Source organism: Cinclus cinclus, chromosome 3 (assembly GCF_963662255.1).
Source record: "Cinclus cinclus chromosome 3, bCinCin1.1, whole genome shotgun sequence".
Taxonomy (NCBI): domain Eukaryota; kingdom Metazoa; phylum Chordata; class Aves; order Passeriformes; family Cinclidae; genus Cinclus; species Cinclus cinclus.
In genome coordinates, this window is record NC_085048.1 from 84,509,975 (window position 1) to 84,531,521 (window position 21,547).

Genomic DNA, 21,547 nt, shown 5'->3' on the forward strand with positions numbered 1-21,547 from the left:
CTTCTACCTATTGAGCAGTAATGGCTGCTGTGTTTTTAAGACTCAGACATGCCCTGGAGAAGCTGCTTGCTCTCTGTGTGTGGTGACACAGTGGAGCACAAACGCCCAGCATTAATAGTTAATCAGCACCATCACATGACTGCCCTGTTCCTGCTGTTACCACACTCACACTACTGCTTCCCTCCTTCCTTCTCACCCATGGCCAGTGCCCCTGGGAGACTGAAGGGCTCAAAGAACACACATGTCACCTCTCAGACACCAGTGCCATGCCATGATGAGCAAGGAAGGTATTCTGCCTCACAGATACAGAGCTAAGCAGTGTCAGGGAAAAGCCAAGGAAAAAACAAGCTCTTGTTTTCCACTCCTTGCTACCATATCTTCTGTGTAGTGCTTTGAACAAGCCTATAACCATCTGAATTCTAAGCAACAGCAGCCTCTGTCATCTTGTAGCTGCTGAATTCTAAGGAAATTCAACTGTTAGTGGTGACAAAGTAGGAACAAAGAGGAAGAAAAAAATAATCTCTCTCTACTGCTTATTTCAGTCTCTTAACCTATACGACACAGTCAGAAAAGCAAGCAGAAAACTTCTACCACCATCAGATGCCCTCTGGACTATATGAGGAATAACCAGATTGATTCTAAGCAGCCATTCACCCTCTCCAGTTTCCTCAAGCCACTTCACTGGCCCCCCAGAGAACTAAACTGTAAGGCTCTCCTCTTCAGAGGTTGCTACCACTGTAAAGATGCAAAAGAAGCAAAAGATGCAATTTATTACGCCTGAAGAGAGATCCATTCATCCGCAGACCAGATACAACTCGGGTAGTGACAGCATATGGTGGAGCCGCCTGCAGACTCCTTCTCTCCCCAGGCAAGGATGAGATATTTGTATCACAGTGAGCCACATGCTGAGGGAGGAGTGGGCAGAGAGAGGTATCTGGCCAACTCAACAGCCACACTGGGACCAAACCCAGAGAGCCCCACTAGTCCAGACACATCAAGACAGGGGGAGGCAAGGACAATCCAGCCCTGTTGCAGAAGAGGAAGGCACTTGAGAGAAAGTCCTGACCTTCACTTTGAAGCAGCATCTCCAAGGTAGTGTTTTTGAAAAATATACACAGATGCAGCAAAACTTCTTAATCTGTCAGGCTCTTGAGATTGCTTGAGCTGAACTCAGGGGCTGGGAAACATGGAGACTTGCCAACATTATCCTCCAGTACAGTACTGTGTCAAAACAAGAAAGAAAATATCCTTCAGAAAACCTAACTTGAAAAGGACCTGCAGAAGTCAGCACATGAGACAGAACAGTGATATGCTCTAGGATGGCCACCCTTGGGGATCCAATCCAGCACCTACTCTGTGACTGCTGCTCACCCCACATCCAATCATATTTTAACCAGCTGTGTTGTGGCTGCAGTTAGGAGTTCTCGGTTTTGCTGGGTGATGTTTCCTATGGCCAGCTGGCAGCCCACCATAAAACACTGACAGTAGATATAGGAGACTGAGCTTTTCCTTCTATTAGTTCAGTAGGAATCATCCTGTGTGGTGCTTCGAGAGCAAAATGCTAGATGTCAAAACTGCAACCTTGTCTATTCACATGCCGAGTTTCTGCCAGATGCTTTCAGGTGGAAGTGCTTCACCTCCTTCCAGATTTGCTCCTCCCAGGCCTACCTAACCATCAGAATCAGACCAAGAGTTCAAGTCCTACACAGCATCACCACCATCACTCAGGACTTCTCCCTCAGTCACATCCCAAGGCCACATGCCAGTGGTGCCCATATGCCCATTTGATCTCCTCTCTTTGGACTACAGCCAAAGACTCAGCTCTAGTCTAATACCTTCTTACCAGACTTTAGAGCTTTGAGGAAAAAAAAAAAAAAGGGAAGACAGCAGGGTTGGGAAGGTAGCCAGCAAGCCTGCCAATCTGAATGATAAGCCCTTGGCTTTAACCTCAGGCTCAATTTTCTGCCACTGGTGCCAGGTGCTATTATTGTCCCTTTGGGAATCTTAATACAACAAAAATCCTCTCTCTGTCTCCACCATTCTTAACCTTCCTATTCCACAGATCTCTACCACCTCTCAAACCTCAGCCACATTGAATTTCCTTCCCTCATCTTCCTTTTACTCAACCAAGCTCTCTGGTGTTGTCCAAATTACCCTGACCAACCTAATCCCTGCTCTCTTTCATGATTCACAGCAGCAACTCAAGGAACCACATTTCAGATGTCTCAGCATACATTCTAGCTTCTGGCCCAACCTCCCTTGGTAGTCCAGATGGATATATTCACCAGCATGCAAGCTTCCAGGAAAAGGCAGCAAAATTACACAGCCACATAGCCCAGGAAAAAAAGAGACCAATAAGTATTTCCAGACAGAAGCACATTTGTCCATCTCCCTCTTGAACTGTTGCAAAACCAGAATAAAAAAATGCACTGAGACAAAACAAGGAAGGAAAACATCAAGGGAGAAAAGAACAGAAGCATTTGGCTCAAGGAATGGACAACACATTCTGCGCCAGGGCTCACGCAACAGTGGAAGAGATGCAAAGAGAGGTGTGTGCTCAGAATGAAAGCACACTAACAACACACCTGAAAGGTGAACACAGTATCAACAGATGCCATGGGGCAAGGCAGAACTGGAGTGGACTTGCACTAAAATTAATTCTGTATTCCAACAATGCATAGAGAACACAGATCCTTGTGGAGAAGCTGTTGACATACAGGCTTGTATGACTTCCAGAGGGCCTTTGCAATCTCAACTATTTTTGTGAGAATGTGCTAATCTTTGGTACACTGGTTGATGGTGAGAGTTTAGGAATAGGACTAGATTATCCTGCCTGCCTTGCCTTTGGCATTTACAAGCTGGCAGCAAGATGAACCTTACCATCAGTGAAAACGAGACATAGTCAACTTACTTGCCTCTTTCAGGAGGAAATCATTATGCTTTCTAAGAAGCAGCTACGCCAAGTTCTACGTGGGTTACTGCTCTCTTACATTCCAATTCATCCAGCTACAGCTGCACACAGGCACTTCCTAACATTATTGCATGAATTAGATAAGCATCCAGGGAATACTTAGGTGACACAGAGACAGAAGTATCTGCTACCTGGCAGAGTCATAACTTCTTTGGGGCTAGGTGGAGTTCCTCATGCTTTCCCCTGCTATTGAGTATCTCTCCACCTCCCAGACAGGATGTTTTCTCCCCACCCTCCCTCTCTCCACCTCTGTCAGATGATCAATGTCTAATGTCAGCAAACTGGACACCAACTGGCTGGCACTGAGCCAGTCTTTACAAGAGAGATCAAACCACAGGAGAACTTCTCCTCAGTTCCTCCAAAGATACAAAGAACAAGACACCTGTACCATGCCCAATCTCCCACTCATATGGTACATGCCTAGAGTCCCAGAGCCTCCCACCATGGAACTACATCCTTACAGGTGAGCAGACCAGACAATGTCATCAATCGTGTTCAGCCTAAATTTCCTCATACTAGGATTTCCTTGCAGCAGGCACACACAGCATTTGTCTGCCTGGCCACTTCAGTGCCAAACACTGCCAGGGTTGAGATAGACAGGCACTTCTGTGCTGGAAGAACAGCTGCTGCAGCATATTTCTGAGGGTGAAAAATTAAAGCAAAATTGCAGGAGGTTACCAGAAGCAGAATTTCTCATTCTGTACTGAAGTAATCAGTTTCTGCAATATTTTCTTTACTATGTTGCTTCAACAAGCCCACAGACAAAGCACTGCTATGGCCCAACTTCCCACACCTGAAAGACAAGTTCTGGTAGTGGGCCCCTTAAGAACTGGTGTAAGCCTTTACGTTCAGCATAGGCCCCTGAACTCTACTCAGTCACTCTGGACAGTGAGACCCAGGGCAGGGACTGTGCTAAAACTACCACCAGCACCAGCAGTAGATTTTCTGGCACCCTCTCACCACAGAGAGAAACTCAAGATGGGCAAACAGATGGTAACAATTCTCAGGAACTGAAAAGGCCTGGATTCAAATGGGAGGCTAAGAAGTGAAAAGGACTCATGAGCTCACAGTGGAAGCTATCTGGAAGCTATTTGTCATGTCCTGGAGAGATGTGAAAGGGCAAAACCCAGCTGTACTAAAGATATGGAAATCTCACCCTGAAGCTATTAGCAGCCCAAAGCCCAGACCCCAGTGCACCGGGGTCACACACTGGGTCCTTGGTCATGCGTGGTGAGTCTTGTTCTGCAGCCTCTGTGCAACCAGTATTGACTCCAAGGAAGTTTTCAGTGCTGGTCACCTCATCAATGCCCAGTCCAACCAAAATGCTGGTATTGAAACATACAGCAGAAGGAAGATGGTCTTGGTATTACAGAGCTAAGCCCAAATCAGCTAAGCCCCATCAGGGACTATATCCAGGCCATTCCAGTGTCAAATCAAGATGAAGATCCACTCATCTGCCTGGCACTGAAACTAATGCTCTGCACCAAAGGGGGTGCAGAGACTGCAACAAACAATCCAAATGCTTGCACGGGATGCATTTTTCTCTCCTGATGGTCTTTTTCATCCTAGCATCTCGATGCATTTCAAAGAATGCACTAAGCTTCCAAAAGAGAATGGTATTGACACTCAGTAGAGGAAGCCAAATGAAGAACAACTGAACACTTGGCTTGCTCAGCCTGAAGAAGACACTGAAAAGAGACCTCACTACAATGTAGAGCTTCCTTATGAGGGGAAACAGAGGGGCAGGCACTGCTCTCTTCTCTGTGGTGACTAGTGACAGGACCCAAGGAAATGGCCTGAAGCTGTGTCAGGGGAAGTCTGGGTTGGATATAAGAAAAGGTTCTTCACCCAGAGAGTGGCTGGGCTCTGGAACAGGCTCCCCAGGGAAGTGGCCATAGCACCAACCCTATCAAAGTTCAAGAAGCATTTGGACAACACTCTCAGGCACATGGTGTGATTCTTGGAGCTGTCCTGGGCAGGACCAGGAGTTGGACTTGTGGGTCCTTTCCAGCTCAAGATATTCCATGAATTTCTGATTCTGTCTATCCATAAAGCAGGCAATCTGTGGCAAAAAGCTCTGAGCAAGTCATGAAACCTACCTAATCCCTTTGCAGCATACCTGGAAATATACCCATGTTCCCATACTTACTACCCTGTGCTTCAAAATTATGCTTTCCATATCAGCCACCTACCCACACAAATAATTTGGACTGCTTGTTGTACCACCCCAAAGGTGCTCTCCCTCCAAGAGACCTCTCTCCCTGCAAATGCTAGACTCTGACTTCAGAAACTTCTGCAAGTAGATTTCAAAGGTGCTCCTGGCAGTACCACTGAATAGCACAGGAGGATTCTTTACTTCCTCTGTTTATACAACATGCCAAGCCCAATTAGTTCCCTGGGAATGAATGAGCTCAGCAGCTCCAAAAAGTCTTTGTGACACCCTGGACTTCCTTATACCTCAGGTGAACTTGGTGCCTTCACCTAGAACCAAAGGATGTCCGTTCTCTCCTTGACCTTGTGCTCTCAGTACTGCCAAAAAAGCCAGATATGCCAAAGTGGCAGCAGCCATGCAGGATGACAACAGGCTTCATTAAATAGCAAGTGGTTGGCAGCAGGGCCTGCATGCAATGACATGTCTGTCCAGGGACCATGACCAAGGGGTGCTGGGAGAGGGCAATCACTGCAGCAGCGTGAGTGTCTGCACAAGCCAGGGCATTTCTGCCCAATTAAGTGAAAGAATAGAAGCCTTCTGAGCTAATTTTCTAGTCCTTCGGAGAAGTGAAGAAAAGCATGCCTTGAAACATCTTCACATGGCCTCAACAAGGAGACACTGGGTGGCCAGCTGACCAGCCAGGGTGGGAAACACATCTGCCAACAGTCCAAACTCATGTCTGGAACACAAAAAGACTGAATTACTGTACCCTGTGAAGCTGGAAAGGCATAGCCTGGCACCTAACCAAAACAGGGCTTTTTAAACCTGCTCCTGGTACAGCCTTCCCTGCTGCAGGAGGCTGAACTGAAAGGCATCATCCATCTCCATGGATGATGGAGACTTCCATTTATTCATAGGCCAAGAAAGCAATTCCCTAACTTCTTAAAAGCGCTCTGATTGCCCCCAACCCACTTGTCTCCCAAATTTGCTCCTCTTTTGTACCAAAAGGCGCCAAATCACTGGAATACTGGGAGACATTTGGACACCACTTGCCACTGACCCATGGGAGTAAGCAAAATCTTAAACATCCAACACAGAGCCACTACACCACAACTCTCTGGACCAATATTCCATCACCATCCAATATAAACAGAATTTGATGCAAAGCACTTGGCATCTCTTCATCTACCCTTAAGTTATGAATACCACATCATACCCTGAAAGTGCCTTCTTATCACACAACACATTTGCTTCAGCCACAAATTCATCTTGTCTGATACTCTTTGTCATCTGGCAGCAGCACAGAGCTGCAGGAATGGGAAGTAAGGCTCAGGGATAAGAGTGAAAGCCACATCTGCTGCTCAAAAAAAAATGTCTAGCTGATAAACTTTTCAGCTGTGTTCTCATGGGCAAGTATATGATAGCAAGGATAAGAATCACAAAGGAAGAAAAGCTTGATGTTTGGAACCCAGATGAAGCCTTAGAGTAGCCTGTTTAATATCGACATTCCTCATATGCATTGTTTACCTGACTAAGAAACACATGATGCCACACACTGCCCAGGCAGTTAATAAGAGCCAGTTTTGTTGGAAAAATGGAAACAGACCAAAAAGGAACACCCTGGTCCCATTTTTAAGTGAGGAATGGGGGTCCTAAAAGATTTTCATAGGAGAAATAAGTACAGGTAGCAAGCAAAGGTGCATCAGAAAGCTTCAAGATCTTACTGGCTGAAAGTTAATCAATTATAATTCTAAAAATAAATACAAATAACCAAATAAAATATTCAGGCTGCATCTCACTTTGCATGTGTGTGTCATATCATGTTATGCCCTCAGTACAGTTTCTTTCAAACTAAATCCACCAGCTATCCTTCCTTTATAATATGGATTCCACAACCATGGAATGTTATTGATGTCCACAGTAAAAATTTTACTGACAAAACACACTGCCACCTCCACTCCAGATTCCAACTTCTTTTGCAAAAATCTTTGCCACAATTAAGAAGTGTAGAGAGAAAATGGACAAGGAAGCCAATTATTCTCACAGGGTTTCCCCAGAAAAGAAACAACAGTTTAGAAAGCTTGTTTAAATTAGCCCCTAACCTTCCTCAATACACTCCTAAACATAGTGCTGAAAGGAGCTTAAGGGAAAGCAGGCAGATGCTAGGCCTGGGATCCAAATCAGAGAAATCACCTGGGCCAAAAAACACTTCCCCATTTACTCATGCGCACTCTGAAAAAAATAGAAGGCTGGGCACAGGCTTAGCAGCTTTCTTCTCTTGTAAGGATGTGAGACTAATTAAAAGTCTGTCAGTATCAGTAGAAGATTTGGGTGATGTGAAATGCAAGACTGGGCCTTTTGAATGTTCTGTGAGCAGAAACTTGGCTAGAAGGTTGAAAAGGGGGTGAGGAAAACTCTACTGAAAACACAAGTCTCTGCATTATGTATTCATGGGATGTATGCTGCCAGCAGGACTAAGAAAAACCAACAATGTAATAGGGAAATAGAAATTTCATTTTTAGAGATCTTAGAAAATAAATACATAGTCCTTGATTTTAGTGGGTCCATCTTGTAGGCTTAAAGAAAAAGTTGCAAGCAAGGTTAAAACTAGTATGTCCAACCAACTAGAGGTAGTAAAATTCTCTCCTATTGAGAGGAAACTCAGAATTGAAAATTGTTTTCAATTTACTGTGATGTAGCAGAGCCAGCAGATGTCTACAGATATCCTTCTAAACTGACACTACAGCAGTGCAAATAGAAAAACAAATAATAAAGAGATGTGAAATAACTAACTCTACAGCAAGGCCTTTTGAAAGAGGCGCCAGATGGGAACTGCACAGAGCAGCCTGCCCCATTTCCCAGGCTTTGCAGAGACAAGGCAAGCTTCTGGCATTTCCACACCTCAGTCCCAGGCCAAACTAAAGTCCTGCAAAATCAAGAGTAACTGCATCTAGAGCAAACTGTAAGCAGTTTGTAAAGTGTTAAGAATGTAAAAAGCACTTTTTTACATCACTATAAAACTCCAAGGAGGCATAAAGAGATCTAGGCCCAAGGAAGTCAACAGGTGTGAAAATTCCTATCATCATCAGTCAACGACAACTTTCACCAAAGGCTCTTTTTACACATCCTAAGCAATTAATTTATTTTGGAGTAAGTGATATAGGTCAGATAGTGGAAGCAGTGGTAACTTGATGAAAGCAAACGCTAGTGATTTTGTTCTTGTGCCATGCAATGAACTGGACAGTACAAGCGCTGCCTTCCTCATGGGGCAGCAAGAGAACAGCCCAGCTGTAGCAGAAGCCACCCAAGAAACAGTGCCTTTACCTCTCAGGAGGGGTACCTACACTTACCCAAATTTATCCTAGGCAGACAGCAGAAGTACCCTGAAGACATGACCACAAGAAGCTACCCTATAAATCTACTGATCCTTGCCTCAATAACCCTTTCCTGTCTTTGCTTACCACACCTTTTTCTCAAGCAATGCTGCTTTCCTCACACGAAGTTCTTCCTTACCTGCTGCATTTTTTCCAGGTCAAGGCTGGGCCTGCCGACCTTATCCCCATATCCTTGTCGATGTCTCTTACAAGGCATGGCTTGCTCAAGGCCCGCCCCAACGCCTGTGAGGATTAAAGGTCCAGAGGCCGGGCTGCGCACCAGAGGCTGGAGTCTCTTGGGAGGGGAGGCACTGAACAGCACGGGGCTGGGGCTGGCGTGGAGGCCTTCGCCCTGCTCTGCCACGGGCCGGAAGGACATGGCGCACAAGTTCTTCACTTCTTCGTCACTGGAGGAGGTGTTGTTGCCGTCGCTGCAGCACGTGAGCCGGCTGACCTGGGACCACTTCCGCTTCTCCGCAGCAAACTCCCGGTTGATGCGCTCCAGCTCCTCTTCTGAGCTGTGGCGGTCAAGGCTGGCATGGAAGAGTGCCCGAACCTTGCAGCATTGGTTCTCCTGGTTCTGGAGTTGGTTGGTGGCCAGAGGAGTCAGGGTACAATTCCGTCTTCTCTCTAGTGGGAGGAGGAGATGGAGAAGTGGCAGAGCAGACCTGTGTACCACAGCCTAAGAAAATGAGCCTTTTTTCTCCGGACCTGTTGTTTACATCTACACCTAAGTAAACTTCTGAGCTGTTTCCCCACCTTTTCTTTCCCAGATGAAACACCCCCCCAAGCTGAATGCTTCCCTTTGGAAGTTTCCAGACCTTTGTTCAGACCAGACTGCTAGATGTCGTCCCCTTTCAAATCATCACCTCGAAGTCTAGTTCCAGAGAAAGAACATAGATCTGTCACCCATCTCACCTCCTCAAGGTGGAGAAGACATGACCTCAGAAATGTGTAACTAGCCACTGACCTCTGGCCAAAAACATTAACTTCTAGCGACCAGAAGAGCCAAGTAAGTTATGCTATTTTAAGCATCACCTTTATGGCTCAAATAAATGAGATCTGGTTTCTGGAAATAAAAGTCCTCAGTTACAAGACTTGTCACACAAGAGACACTTGTCTTCAGCCACAAGCTAGGCATGCTTTATCTCTTCTGAGCTCTTTCCATGCTAAGCGTATGGAGTAGGGATTTGAATTCTAACAGGACATGGCCTGTGGGTCAGGAATTGACTTCTGCTGCCTCTGCATAAGAAGCCACTCAAACCTGGGCACAGGGCATCCACTAATGGCAAACAGTGTAACTTCAGAGATGCATTTACTACAGATTTCACCTGCAGCAATAAGTTACTTCATAACCAGTCCAAAACCAACAGCAGAGCGTCTGTATCTTCTCTATCAAAGACTCTCACTAGATGCAAGAGTAGGGCTGCACAATACCAGCAGTCTTGGAGGAAGGGAGAGAGATAATCAAATAATGAGTCCAAGGGAATGAAGAAACTGAAGGTTAAAACTCAAAATAGCAAGGATGAGGAACCCCAAAACAAAGATGACAAGTGCAAAAGCATGGAATAGAAGATAATTGTTTAGTCCCAGCTCTGCTACTGGCGCAATTGTGGACCATCTCTGCCCCACTTCTGCAGCACCGGGACTTTAACACATGGTTAACAATGTCTATTTCTGGTGGTAACAATGCAACTGCTGCACCTGATAACACCAGTCTCTCCCTGTGAGGTCCCAAATGCTTCAAAGGTGACCTATTTAACACATCTGATCGTGGTACATCGGGGACTGAGAAGGAGGCACTTGCAAGAGCACAAATGAAAAACTGACTTCAGCCGTAGCATCCCAGGATCCTTCTATCTTCATCCCTTTACCTCTGTCGATCTGAGCAAGTTCCTGGTTCTCTCCCTCAGAGTCATCGCTGTCCTCATCACTTGGGGGATAAGAGATCTAGGGGACAAGGAGAAAGAAAAGGCTTCATCACAAGCACTGAACATTGCCCTGCTGCTGCCCAAGCCACTTCCCCCACCCTCCCCCTCTCATATCCTGCAGGCATCCACCCCACCTAACCACACACACCCAGACACAGCACCTTCCTGTATATACATCCTCATCTCCCAACCCCAATCTCCCATCGTATCCTCTTACCTTCAGCAACACACATGGCCTACTGCTGTTTCCACCACACTGCACTGCCAACTCTTCCCCAAGTACAATGAACACATCCTGCCTTATACTTCCCAGACATAGACCTTACAACCATCATGGCCTACCACATCCACATCACGTGGATAACTGAATCTCCAAAATCTCCACTGCCAAGAAAAAGACACATCCTGTCAACAGCACTATCATCTTGCAAGGTACCCACAAATGGAAGTGGCACGTTAGCTTGAGCCATCCTGTATACATACCCACACTTCCCCCTTGAAGTTCATACACAATCCACCACAGAACAGACTCACCTTGCTTTCCTACAGGACAACCCTATAGTATTTAATAGAAATAAAAGGAACATGATTTCACAGAAATACAGACAGTACTGATACGCTGTCCCCTCTAGGAGATAATTTACAGTACCACTGAATGCCTTCAAATGCTCTGAGAGTAACAACAATTCATGTATTTTGTCAATATCAAAACTTTTCAGGACCGTTTGCTCTTTGTCAGCCAATGGACTACAAGCCACTCATTCACTCAAAACACGTCTAACACTGAACAAACCTGGCAGCTGCCTCTTGAGAGGATTGAGAGATCTGAAACCAAGCTTTTATAGGTCAGATATATCACACAGCTTCTGAGCTTCCCACATACAGGAAATCCTACCTACCTTGTTACTAAAGTAACTTCTATGCAGCTGCATAGAGCCTACCTAGAAGTTATTAGATTAAACCTCTGAGTTACACAGCTTACTAAGTCTCTGACAGCAGCAAAAACCAAAAGAGTCAAAGGAAAATGCAATATTTAAAAGAAACAGTTCTGGAATAACATGGTCATGGCAAGATGAACTTCATTATTCCTTACACCTTTTTATTCAGAATAACATGGCCATCATTCTTAGCTGCCTTAAAAATACCTTCTCACAACAGAATCCAGTGGCAATACAATTCAAAAGGTTACATGCTATGTTTCCATTTTACAAGTTTCATGCGTCGTGCTTGACTTTTTATGGAAGAGGAGACAAGCATGCAGCCATTATACCAGTCTGTACCCATTTTACCTCCACCACCCTGGGGAGATGACTTGATAGTGTTTCAACCACCCAGAGACATAAAAGAGCAGCTACACTGAACTAGGCATCTATGGAAGACACACTGCTGATGCAGAGAAACAGTAACAGTTGAGAAATTCTGATTCATACTGAATTTGACACCTATTAAATCAACACACCTATTTTGTAACCATCCCCCCCCAGGATTATGTTTGGGGCATTTTGTTCCCCCCAAAAGCATGTTGACACCTTTTTCACCCCTCCTTCTTTAAAGCTACCTTTTGCCCTTCTGTATTTACATTGCCCTTTGAGAAATCAAAATATATTTTCCTTCCTTGCTAGTTTTTAAACTACATTCTCAGCTGTCAAAAGATGAATCAGGCAAGTCAGATTTCAGATTTATCCCCACTGCAGATATTCCTGAAGTAAACACAGGGTGCTGTTTTTCCTTCTACAACCAAAATTTTCTTGTATGTGTTCACACACGCATCATTTAATAAAGGCAGCTGGCACTGAGGAACACTGCCAAACACAGAGACTTCTAGTTGTCCCCAGAGCAGGTATAATACCTTGTTTGTACCAGGGTAGTTCACAGAGGGGACAGCTGACACTGAGGTGCCATTGTGTAGCTGCTGTACAGACAGACAGAGGTCCTGTCTCCATTACAAAAGCTAAGGCTCCCATTCTAACTCAAGAGGTACTGACCTTAGTCTGTGGCTCATTCCCACATAAAAACCTTTCATTTGGACACGGCAGGGTTTTCAGTGAGGTTTAGCAGCTCTGCGTGGGAAACCTAGCATATTCAGTTTCTGTACAATGTGAATGTTAATACATGGCATGGCACTGCTTCCAAAAAAAAAAGCCAATGACATCTAGCACATGCAGGTCAAACAGCTACTGCACAATGTCACTGGCTTGAGATGCTTAAGATAGGAGTAGGATTTGAGTCAATGACTGACATTTGAAGGTCTTTGTGTCTACCAGTCCTGGGCTTCCAAAATATTCACTCTTCCCTGTGCAAGCGCAATCTTGCCAGCCCTTGGCCTCATATGGGTAACTCTCCTCTACAGAGTCTTCCCCAGCCCCCCAGGCAATCAAAGACCAACTCCCTTGTGTGTTGCCTTAAACACTTTGCTACAGGCTTTCTTCAGAGCACTTGAAAGAAAAGTCTTTCAAACAAGAGAGTGCAACTTTCATGTCCCCCAACCAAGAACCACCATTCATAGTAGGTCAACCATTAATCTTGCAGAGCTGAATTTTTACCTGAAACTCCTTGCCACAATACCCCACACAGGGAAAGATTAATAGAAGATCAAAAAAAGGATCCTCTGTCTGTCTTGACAGCAAGACTTTCCAAAAACTAAAGATCTATGGAATCAAAGCCTAATGCTCTTGACTAGTTCACTCTCCCTTGACTCTTCCCCAGCTTTAACAGTAACCTTTTCCTAAACATTCAAAAACATTTCACTAAACACAGCAGTACTGTGTTCAAGCCTCCAGGCTCCCTTATACAGTCCCTGTCATGTATTAGCCATAGATTTGCTTTTGTCCAAGGCAGTACAGCCCCATTCTCCTCAGAATTTTAGAACTATGGCACTGCTGCAGCATAAAACTTGAAAACTCCATGTCAAAAGTCCCACCAGATCATGGCTTCATTCACAGCATATCAACTGCTGAACTGTTTAGACTGAAAGACACCTCTTGTTATCACAATAGTCCAAGCTCTTGCTCAGGCTGGAACAACTAGACAAGTTGCCAGGACCGTACCCAACATACAGTCTCTGCCTTAACACGCAAAATTGAAGAGAACAGAACAAAATCTTTAACATGCATAGATGTGTGAATGTCTACAAGCTGTGGCACAAAAGAAGTCAAAAACCAAAGGACAGGTGGCCATCCACCCTTCTGTGTTCCTTCAGTAAATGCATCAGAAAGCAGCCTCCTGTTGATGAGGAGTGTTACACCTGGGTCCTTCATCTCTGGCACCTGACATGCCTTTGTGGTGTCAGAATAAGGACTCCTTCTGTGCCAGACAGAAGCATAAACTAACTTCCCTCTGCATTTCATTTTCCATCCATCTCTAGTAAGGAAATATGGATTAGTGCAAAATAACCAGATCGTATTTAAGGAAAAGTTAAAGAGTAAAGCTTACACTTTTGAGGGAGTTTTAACATCAAAGACAAACTAGGAGATATAAGAAAAAATTAGAGACAGAAAAATATGTCACGCTTATAACACTGCTGCTTGTCAACTGATTAATAAACTGCAGTTGAAATTGCCCAGATCCTAAAGGGTCACATCACCCTCAAAGTCTAAGGTGCTGAAATACGTCAGACAATAAAAAAAAGTCCCACTGTGTTAAAGTGGAGTTCTTCTTGGTTTAGCTTCCAGAAGAGAAATTATCCTGCTATCATACAATCAGAAGCAATGACATTAAGAATCATCTGTGAGCTTATAAAGGATAAGAAATCTCACTTCTAAGACAGAATAAAACTCTCCCAACAGGCTTCACTTAAAGGCTGCCTTGTCCTAAAAAACTAAAACACCAACAGCATGGTTTGGTGCAATGGAGGTATATTCATGAGGAAGAGATAATACAAAGATAGAACTGACCACAGGCAACCCCTTGTTCCCAGCTTGAATGAAGAATGCACATGCGCTGGAGGGCATGATTTCCAATCTCCCTCTGGAAGCAGAGGAGGGAGAGAAGGGGAGAGTTTACCTCCAAGGAGGTGGTTTCCCTGGCAGAAGCCAATACTGCTTGGGCTGCACATATAAGGCTACTTGTGACACAGGCTTGCTTACTTCATGCCGACCACTCCAGGGAACCTGCAGCTAAGTAAAGTCCCTTCCAAGAGCCCTGGAAAGAGACTTTGCTGAGTTGGTCTCATACCCTGGTTGCTGGCACAAAACCAGAAAGCAATAGATGAGCTCAACAATGATTACTGGTATCTCTGTGATGGGGAACTGATTCCCATTTCTTCAGACAGGAGAAATGAAACCAGTACTCACTCACCTCCCCCCGTCACACTGCCTACAGAGCAGCTGCTACAGAGGCAACCTACAGCACAGGGCTCTGCTGCTGGCTCTTCTCCATTTCCATTGCTTGGCTTTAGCAAAAACACACTACTGAATTTCCCTAGTGCTATTTTTCTAGGTCAACAACTGGTGCAGTTGCCACGAGACACTGCCTGATCTTGAATGAGGGAGGTGCCATCCTGCCAATTATAAGAAACTCTGAATTAGAGAGAGTAGGAAAACAAGGTAGATGAGACACTGAAAGGCAGTTTTGAGCCATGGAACATTAGGAAGAAGGAAGGAATGAGTCAAACAGACCTTCAAATTAACATGTAACTCCTTTCCCAAGATCTCCTTTAATTTTGAGACATATTCAGTATTACAGGGATAATTTATGCTAGTACAACAGGCTGGTTCTCTCCAAGAAAAGCTGATGAGTTAAAGTTCTGTTCAATTTTCAAACATACATATGTGAGATGTGACTGCCCAGGCTATATCTGGGGTTTACAGCTGGGGTCCTTCAACAGCTAAACTCCCAGCAAGAACCTTCCCGGTTTGGAAAAGCTCTTCTAGAGTATTTTTTCCATGTTACTGTGTCCTTTTATAATTTTCACAGTAGGCCTGCCTTCAAACTATTCTCCATTTCCTTGCAAATGGCTACAGTTCAAACCCAGAGCTCATAACACTTTAACACGGTCCTGCTTGACAGAGCAGCTGTCTGGGTAAATGAAAGCAGGGATGGGCCCATGGGACACAGCACTCCCTGAGGCCCTTGTTTTCTAAGCCCTACCCATGCCAAGGACTGCAAAATTCATGTTGTAGGAATGCCATCTTCTGCATAGGCCTAAAGTGTATTAATTGTCAGTGATTTCAGAGGTGCGAGGGAAGGAAAGAGTCACTCCAGGTAGCCAAACTGCAATGTTTTAACAGTACAGTTATTTTTGTTCAGCGCTCTTACTATTCTTATACACTGCCAAACAGTGACTGGCAACTCTCAGGATGCAAGTGGTGGCAGTCATTAACCAAAGAACATGGAAACCAAACTTCTGTTCTGAGGAGCAATGACTGAGCTGCATTTCCAGAAGCATGGGCTTAAATTGGGTTACCTAGATCTTGAAAGGAAGGCACATGGCTCACACAGAATACTGAGGATATGAGTGGGGTGAGAGGGGACATGCGTGGTCCTCTTACCACTTTAAATCCTCTCCCTCATCCACATGCACTTTCACAAATGCATACGTGTGTTTTGACCATACTGTCTACAGCTTCTGGAAAGAATTTACACTTGTGGACAAATCTGACTAGAACTAAAGCAGAGATACACTACCCTAGTCCTGGGGATCGTCATCTGCAAGTGGAGTAAACCAGAGGACTCTATGTAGACAAGTGCAGTGGGGCTAGCTTCAGCCCTGGAAAAGGGTTGTTTTGACTGATCAAAACATGGTTCATGCCAACACAGCTGACTTGCTGCACTCTCTCATCTGTCCTATGTCAGTTCTCTTTGCAGCAGAGCGTGCAGATCTCTTTTTCAAAATCTTCCCCTGCTTTTCCCAGGGCTAAGCTGAGATGATTTTGTAGGAGGATACTAGAGATAAAAACATCAGGAGGTTTACAAAATAAAAACTAGCCAGACAAAAAGCCCCAAGAAACCCAGCAAGTCCCAATGCTTAACCATTAATCCAGAAAAATATATATTACACCACCAGTGAGCCTATGGTGTTTGAACACTTGCAGTCCACAGGCACCAGAAACTAGATACCCCATGTTTCCCCAGTCCCAGGGAAGTGAATACAGCTGATGCCTACAATTGAGACTCCTATCCACTCTGGGTCTGTTCTCAGAATCTCTGGGCAAATATTGTTACAAGACTAAAACTAAGATCATGCTTTTAAACTCCACCCAGAACAGAAAAAAATACTTGCAAAGAGACTAGAACAGACTCAGTTCTATCAATGGTATAGGTACCCATATAGAGGCACACATTCCTCCTATCAGGCATCACACTTCTGTGACAACAAGACACAAAATTTTAAAAATTATCCTTTGAAAGGCCTCCTAGGCAAAAAAACACCCAGACCGTGTTCCTTACCACCCAAAATATTCCAAATCTAAGTGAGTTTATTAATCAAGTTTATTCATCCTCAAAGCCACTATGAGAATAAGATTTTCTCTGATTAAACATAGCTGCACTCATATTTGGAGCCCTGGTTCCCATGTCATAAATTTCACTTGTTAAAAACACAGATAAAACAAAGTCACTACAGCCCTTACTCAGCAGGTGGATGGGGTCTGGTAACAAAGGTGTTACCATGGAAATAGTCTTTAATGCTTCAATTTCCTTCTTGACTTCCCAGACCGCTGTGTTCCAAAGTAAAACCACTTCTGCAACATGGGAGCCAGGGGAATGGTGCAGCTCCCTGCTGTGATATGTATCACTCCTACCGGTATCAAGAATTTTTACAAAATTCTCAAAATACCCTTATGTTGTTAGCTTAAGAGGCTAATTAATGTTTATAGCTCTTACTACAAGTGACAGAAACCACACGCTCCTGCACTTCTACCAGCATGTCAAGCTGACAGGGGTACCACTTCCCAGTAAGTGTCCCACAAATCTCCTACACTCCTCCCACACTCAGCTTCTGCTCCATACAGATACCCAGCACAGCCTGGCCTCAGTGGCAGTCACCTGCATGCGATGGAACCACACCATGAGTTTCTCAACAGCTCTGTGACTCTACTCATAGCTTTTCTGATGCAATAAAGAGAACTGTGGTTAATTCCTGCCCAAGTTTCAAGGATTCCCATGGAGGCTGGGATTCACCTGTAAACTTTCTCAACCTGTAAGTGAAGACAACACAGCTCAGATGAGAACTAATAAAGAAAAAGGTGTTGAAGCATTGGAAAGCACATATCAGAAAGAAGAAGCAACACAGCTGTGATGCAAAGAGATCCCTTTGCAAAGGAGGTCAACTGTCCTGAGAGCTCCCAGCTCGGAGCCCTTGGAATGTTTTTTAAAAAAAGACTGGATGTGGCACTCAGTGCCGTGGTCTAGTTGAGGTGTTAGGGCATGGGTTGGACTCTATGATCTTGGAGGTCTCTTCCAACCTAGTGAAAATGTGATCACCTGGGCACACCCAGCAGGAGCAGCTTATTCAGCAGTGTTAACAACACAAAGCATGGCAATCCAGAAAGACAAAAAGGACCCCGAAGGATTAAAGACCTTTACAAGGCCTCATCCACACTGCACTAAGATACAGTGACTTAGCTCAATCTGTCATTTACAGTCCATTTGCTGCTAAACCCCAGCTCCAAACACATAGATTGAAAGCACTTATCAGAGACTGAAAAAACTATTTATCAGAGGCTAAAAACCCTCTCAGACATAAGAGGAAGAGAGCACAAGGGACACCTAGAATCTTCTCTGTAATGCATTTATTCAGGGAGGGAGGATGGGAGCTGGCTGCTCACACCAGTGCCAACCATTCCCACCTTGGCCAGGAGGATTTAAATACACCCCTCCTGACTCACAGCCCACCCCCACCGGCCTAGCTCAGTTACTATATTGCTGCCATTGGAAAAGGCTTCTCTGCACAGGCCAGCTTCTCAGGCAGTTTACAGCAACTCCTCAGCATTCCATGAGTCCCCTCAACCAGGGAAGCACGGCTGACAGCAGCTGGCATAAACAACACATCTGGTAACAGTTTTTCCATTCCCTACTCTAAAGACTCAGAGGGCAACTGCCTTTGCCCTGAGATACTTCCTTAGCTGAGGAGAAGCTGCTTGTGTTGGGAGACCTCACTCGACACTCGCCTCTGTTCAGCCATAAAGAACTACATTAGTCACATTTGCAAACACAAGGAACAATGCCTTACAGTCAGGCTGGAAAATACATTTGGTGCACACGAAACATTTTAGGCTTCTCCTCCCCTCAAAATCTCACATTAACCCCTCTGAGTGCAAGCAGATGACAGCTGTTTCATCTCTATGGATTTACACCAAACTTCTTGTGTTTTATCAGACACCAAACCAGTAGGATAATCATTTCGGACCAGGTCTTCGATCCATCTGGTCAGACACCTTTAAAGTAAGAGTCAGGAACATGTCACAACTTGAAATGTCTCTCACTGCACCAGATTCTTTCCTGGTAAATATTTTGTGATTCCAAGTGGTTCCTAGTTGGGAAAATCTGACAAATAGGCTGTCAGATCATCCCACACATGGAAGGATGGTTAGAAATAAGTGCACAAAGACAGAATTTGAATATTCACTCTCTTCTCTTATAGAAGGCACAAAACTAAATTAGTTTGAGGTAGGTCTTAAACAAATAACAGGTGATCATCTGGCAGCATATAGTTAAGGTGTGTAATATTTTGCCACAGGATGTTCTGGATGTAAATACCCTACACAGATGTGGTGGTGTAAAATAAACAGGCTTAGGTAAAAGAAAACTTACTGAGTTGCTACTGCAGGAGGATAGGATACTGGGGGAAACTACAGGTCTAACATGAGATGGACGCTCCTAAATCTCATTCATGGAAGAGGGGCACAGAGCACCATACATTTATGTGCAACGTCACAACAATGTCAAAGTGTGACAGTGCTCTTTCAGGTCCAACTCACCCCACCACAGAGTGCTACTGAGATAGTGTCCAAGAACCAAATACTAAATTAGCATCCCAACATATCAGTTCAGGGGCAAGATGGGAAAAGCTGCATTGTACTGCAGCTCTCTGCAAAATACCATTGAGGGGTTTCCCAAAAGTGATTGCCTCTGTCCAAGCCAGAACAAAAATGGTTCTCTGAGAACAAAAATCTACACACGGAAGTACATGGAAGCTGCTGATTTTTCAAGCCTCTAAATTATTTCAGTTCATAAGCTTCACACCAAATACCTCTGTTCTTTCCTCTTAATTAGCCTTTGGCCATAGAACTTTATTCCCTTGCAATAACCAACTCAAGAATAAAGAAAAAACAATATTAAAAAAAAAAGAGAAACACAAGAATAGTCTGGCTGCAGACAACTGTCTGGAACAACCACTTGGATTTGTGTGTAATAACTGGGTGACAGGATATGGAAGGATTATTTTATATTTTTCCAGCTTACATCCAGACATACTCTCAGCAAACTGGAGAACCTAGCTGCCTGTCTGGCACCTTTCCCCAAGATGGGAAATTCCCCATTCAACCAAAGGAAACTTTATTCTCATCTTATGCCCATATAGAGCTTGGCGGATTGTGTCATGCCAAGAAGTAAGGATATTAGTTAAATAAAAACCAGCATGCATCATGGAAACAATGTGACCCCATTAGAAAGGGGTAAACTGAGATGCTGAATAAAATAGGTGTGATGGGGTAGGATCTTTGTGATAGCAGCAGCTCAAATTGTGCAATCCCCCTGAAATCCTGGGTCAAAACCAGGTTTGTAGCCCAGACAAATCAATTAATCAGCTGCCAAGCAATAGCTTGGTCCCTAGATATATCAGAAAACAAGGCCTGCCTATTCTCATTGTGGACATGTATGAATATTGAGGTATTTGGACATCTCACAAATACCAGGCATCTCCCATCCTCTCTAAATTGAGATAAGGACCTTGAAGTTAGGTAACAAACCTCAGGTGAACCTATCCATAAAATGGGAGACACTAATAAAAGCCTCCTCTAGAGACCTAAATTCAGGCATTGGTTTCCTTTTCCTCCTCAGAAAGTGTTTCAAATGCTGAACTCAGGGTTCTTCTCATATGGTCTGATGCTGTAACTAGGATAGGGAGGTGAATCCAAGCAAAGCTGCAGAGGCCTTTTCTCAATTGTGTTTTCTGGGTACAAAGACCAACCAACCCAGTCATGCTGTTTGAGGAAGGTGACCCACAGCCCACGAGTCTGCCCTGCCTTAGGGATACCTCCCCAGGTTTCACCACATCTTCTCACTCACAGCGCTCATCTGAAGGGTGCATGACAATGGAGCACAGGCATCAATCTGTTCCCAGCACCACAGCTCAGGCCTTAGCAAGCTCAAGTTCTCTGCAGCAGGCTGAGCCTGGATGATGAGCTGCCTGGAAACAAAGAAACAAGGAGCTGGTTCACACCAGCTGCTTTGTAAAGCACTCACAAAATCTTCTTTGAGCTTTTAGCCCCTGCCACCCTTAGATGATATTTTGCTGTGCTAACACAGAATAACTAGAAAGAACCAGGATTTGGATTACTGCACATGCAGCCATGTGGCAAGCTTTGGTGCAAATCTACCAAGCAAGTTAATACATACAAGTCCAACAGGAAGTTTCCATAAGCATCCACGGTATTTCACCCTCCATGAAGCCATCAAGGATGGACCAGAGAACTAACCACGTGAGTTCTTCACAAGGGTACTCTGTTGTGGTATTCCCATTCTGCTGAAGCTTCTCAATGGGACAACAGCAAAATTTCACCTGGCTGAGCAGCACTTGGTGTACTGCAGTGATTATAAAGGAGATTGAGAAAAAAAAAAAAGAAAAACTGAGATGGCCAATCGTAAAAGTGCCTGTCCTCCAAGAACTAAACAATTCAGTGTGACATACAGACTGAGGTACATACGGACACCAGGTCTGTGTCCAAACACACCAGCCCATGGTAGAGAGGAGGTTATAATGGGCACAAAAAGCAAGAGTACAGCAAGAGAGGGAAGAAATGCCTAGAGACACCCTAAGCTGTCCACACCCAAGGAGATACCATGCCAATCCAGAAGAAATCTTATTTGAACTGTGCTTCACCTGCTTGCTGCATCCCCACAGCTTGGGCATCCTTCTGCCCAGACTGGCATGGAGACAGCTCTGCACAGGTCACACTGG

At 44.6% G+C, this 21,547-nt stretch overlaps 1 protein-coding gene across 5 annotated transcripts in view; it reads right to left on the minus strand.

The window, feature by feature from the left end:
* LOC134042662 (uncharacterized) overlaps positions 1-21,547 on the minus strand; it is a 60,256-nt gene that overhangs the window by 30,626 nt on the left and 8,083 nt on the right. For 3 of the 5 annotated variants that reach the window (XR_009933072.1, XM_062490346.1, XM_062490345.1), the window contains exons 2-3: positions 10,372-10,447; positions 8,637-9,127 (exon numbers count right to left, since the gene is read on the minus strand). Coding sequence is in view for 4 of the 5 variants with exons in the window: in XM_062490346.1 (XP_062346330.1) it covers positions 8,637-9,127; positions 10,372-10,447 (567 nt within the window). In the remaining variant the exon portion in view is untranslated. Of the gene's footprint in view, positions 1-8,636; positions 9,128-10,371; positions 10,448-20,655; positions 20,777-20,985; positions 21,172-21,547 lie in introns of all 5 variants that reach the window. The other 2 variants (XM_062490348.1, XM_062490347.1) reach the window with 1 other exon arrangement.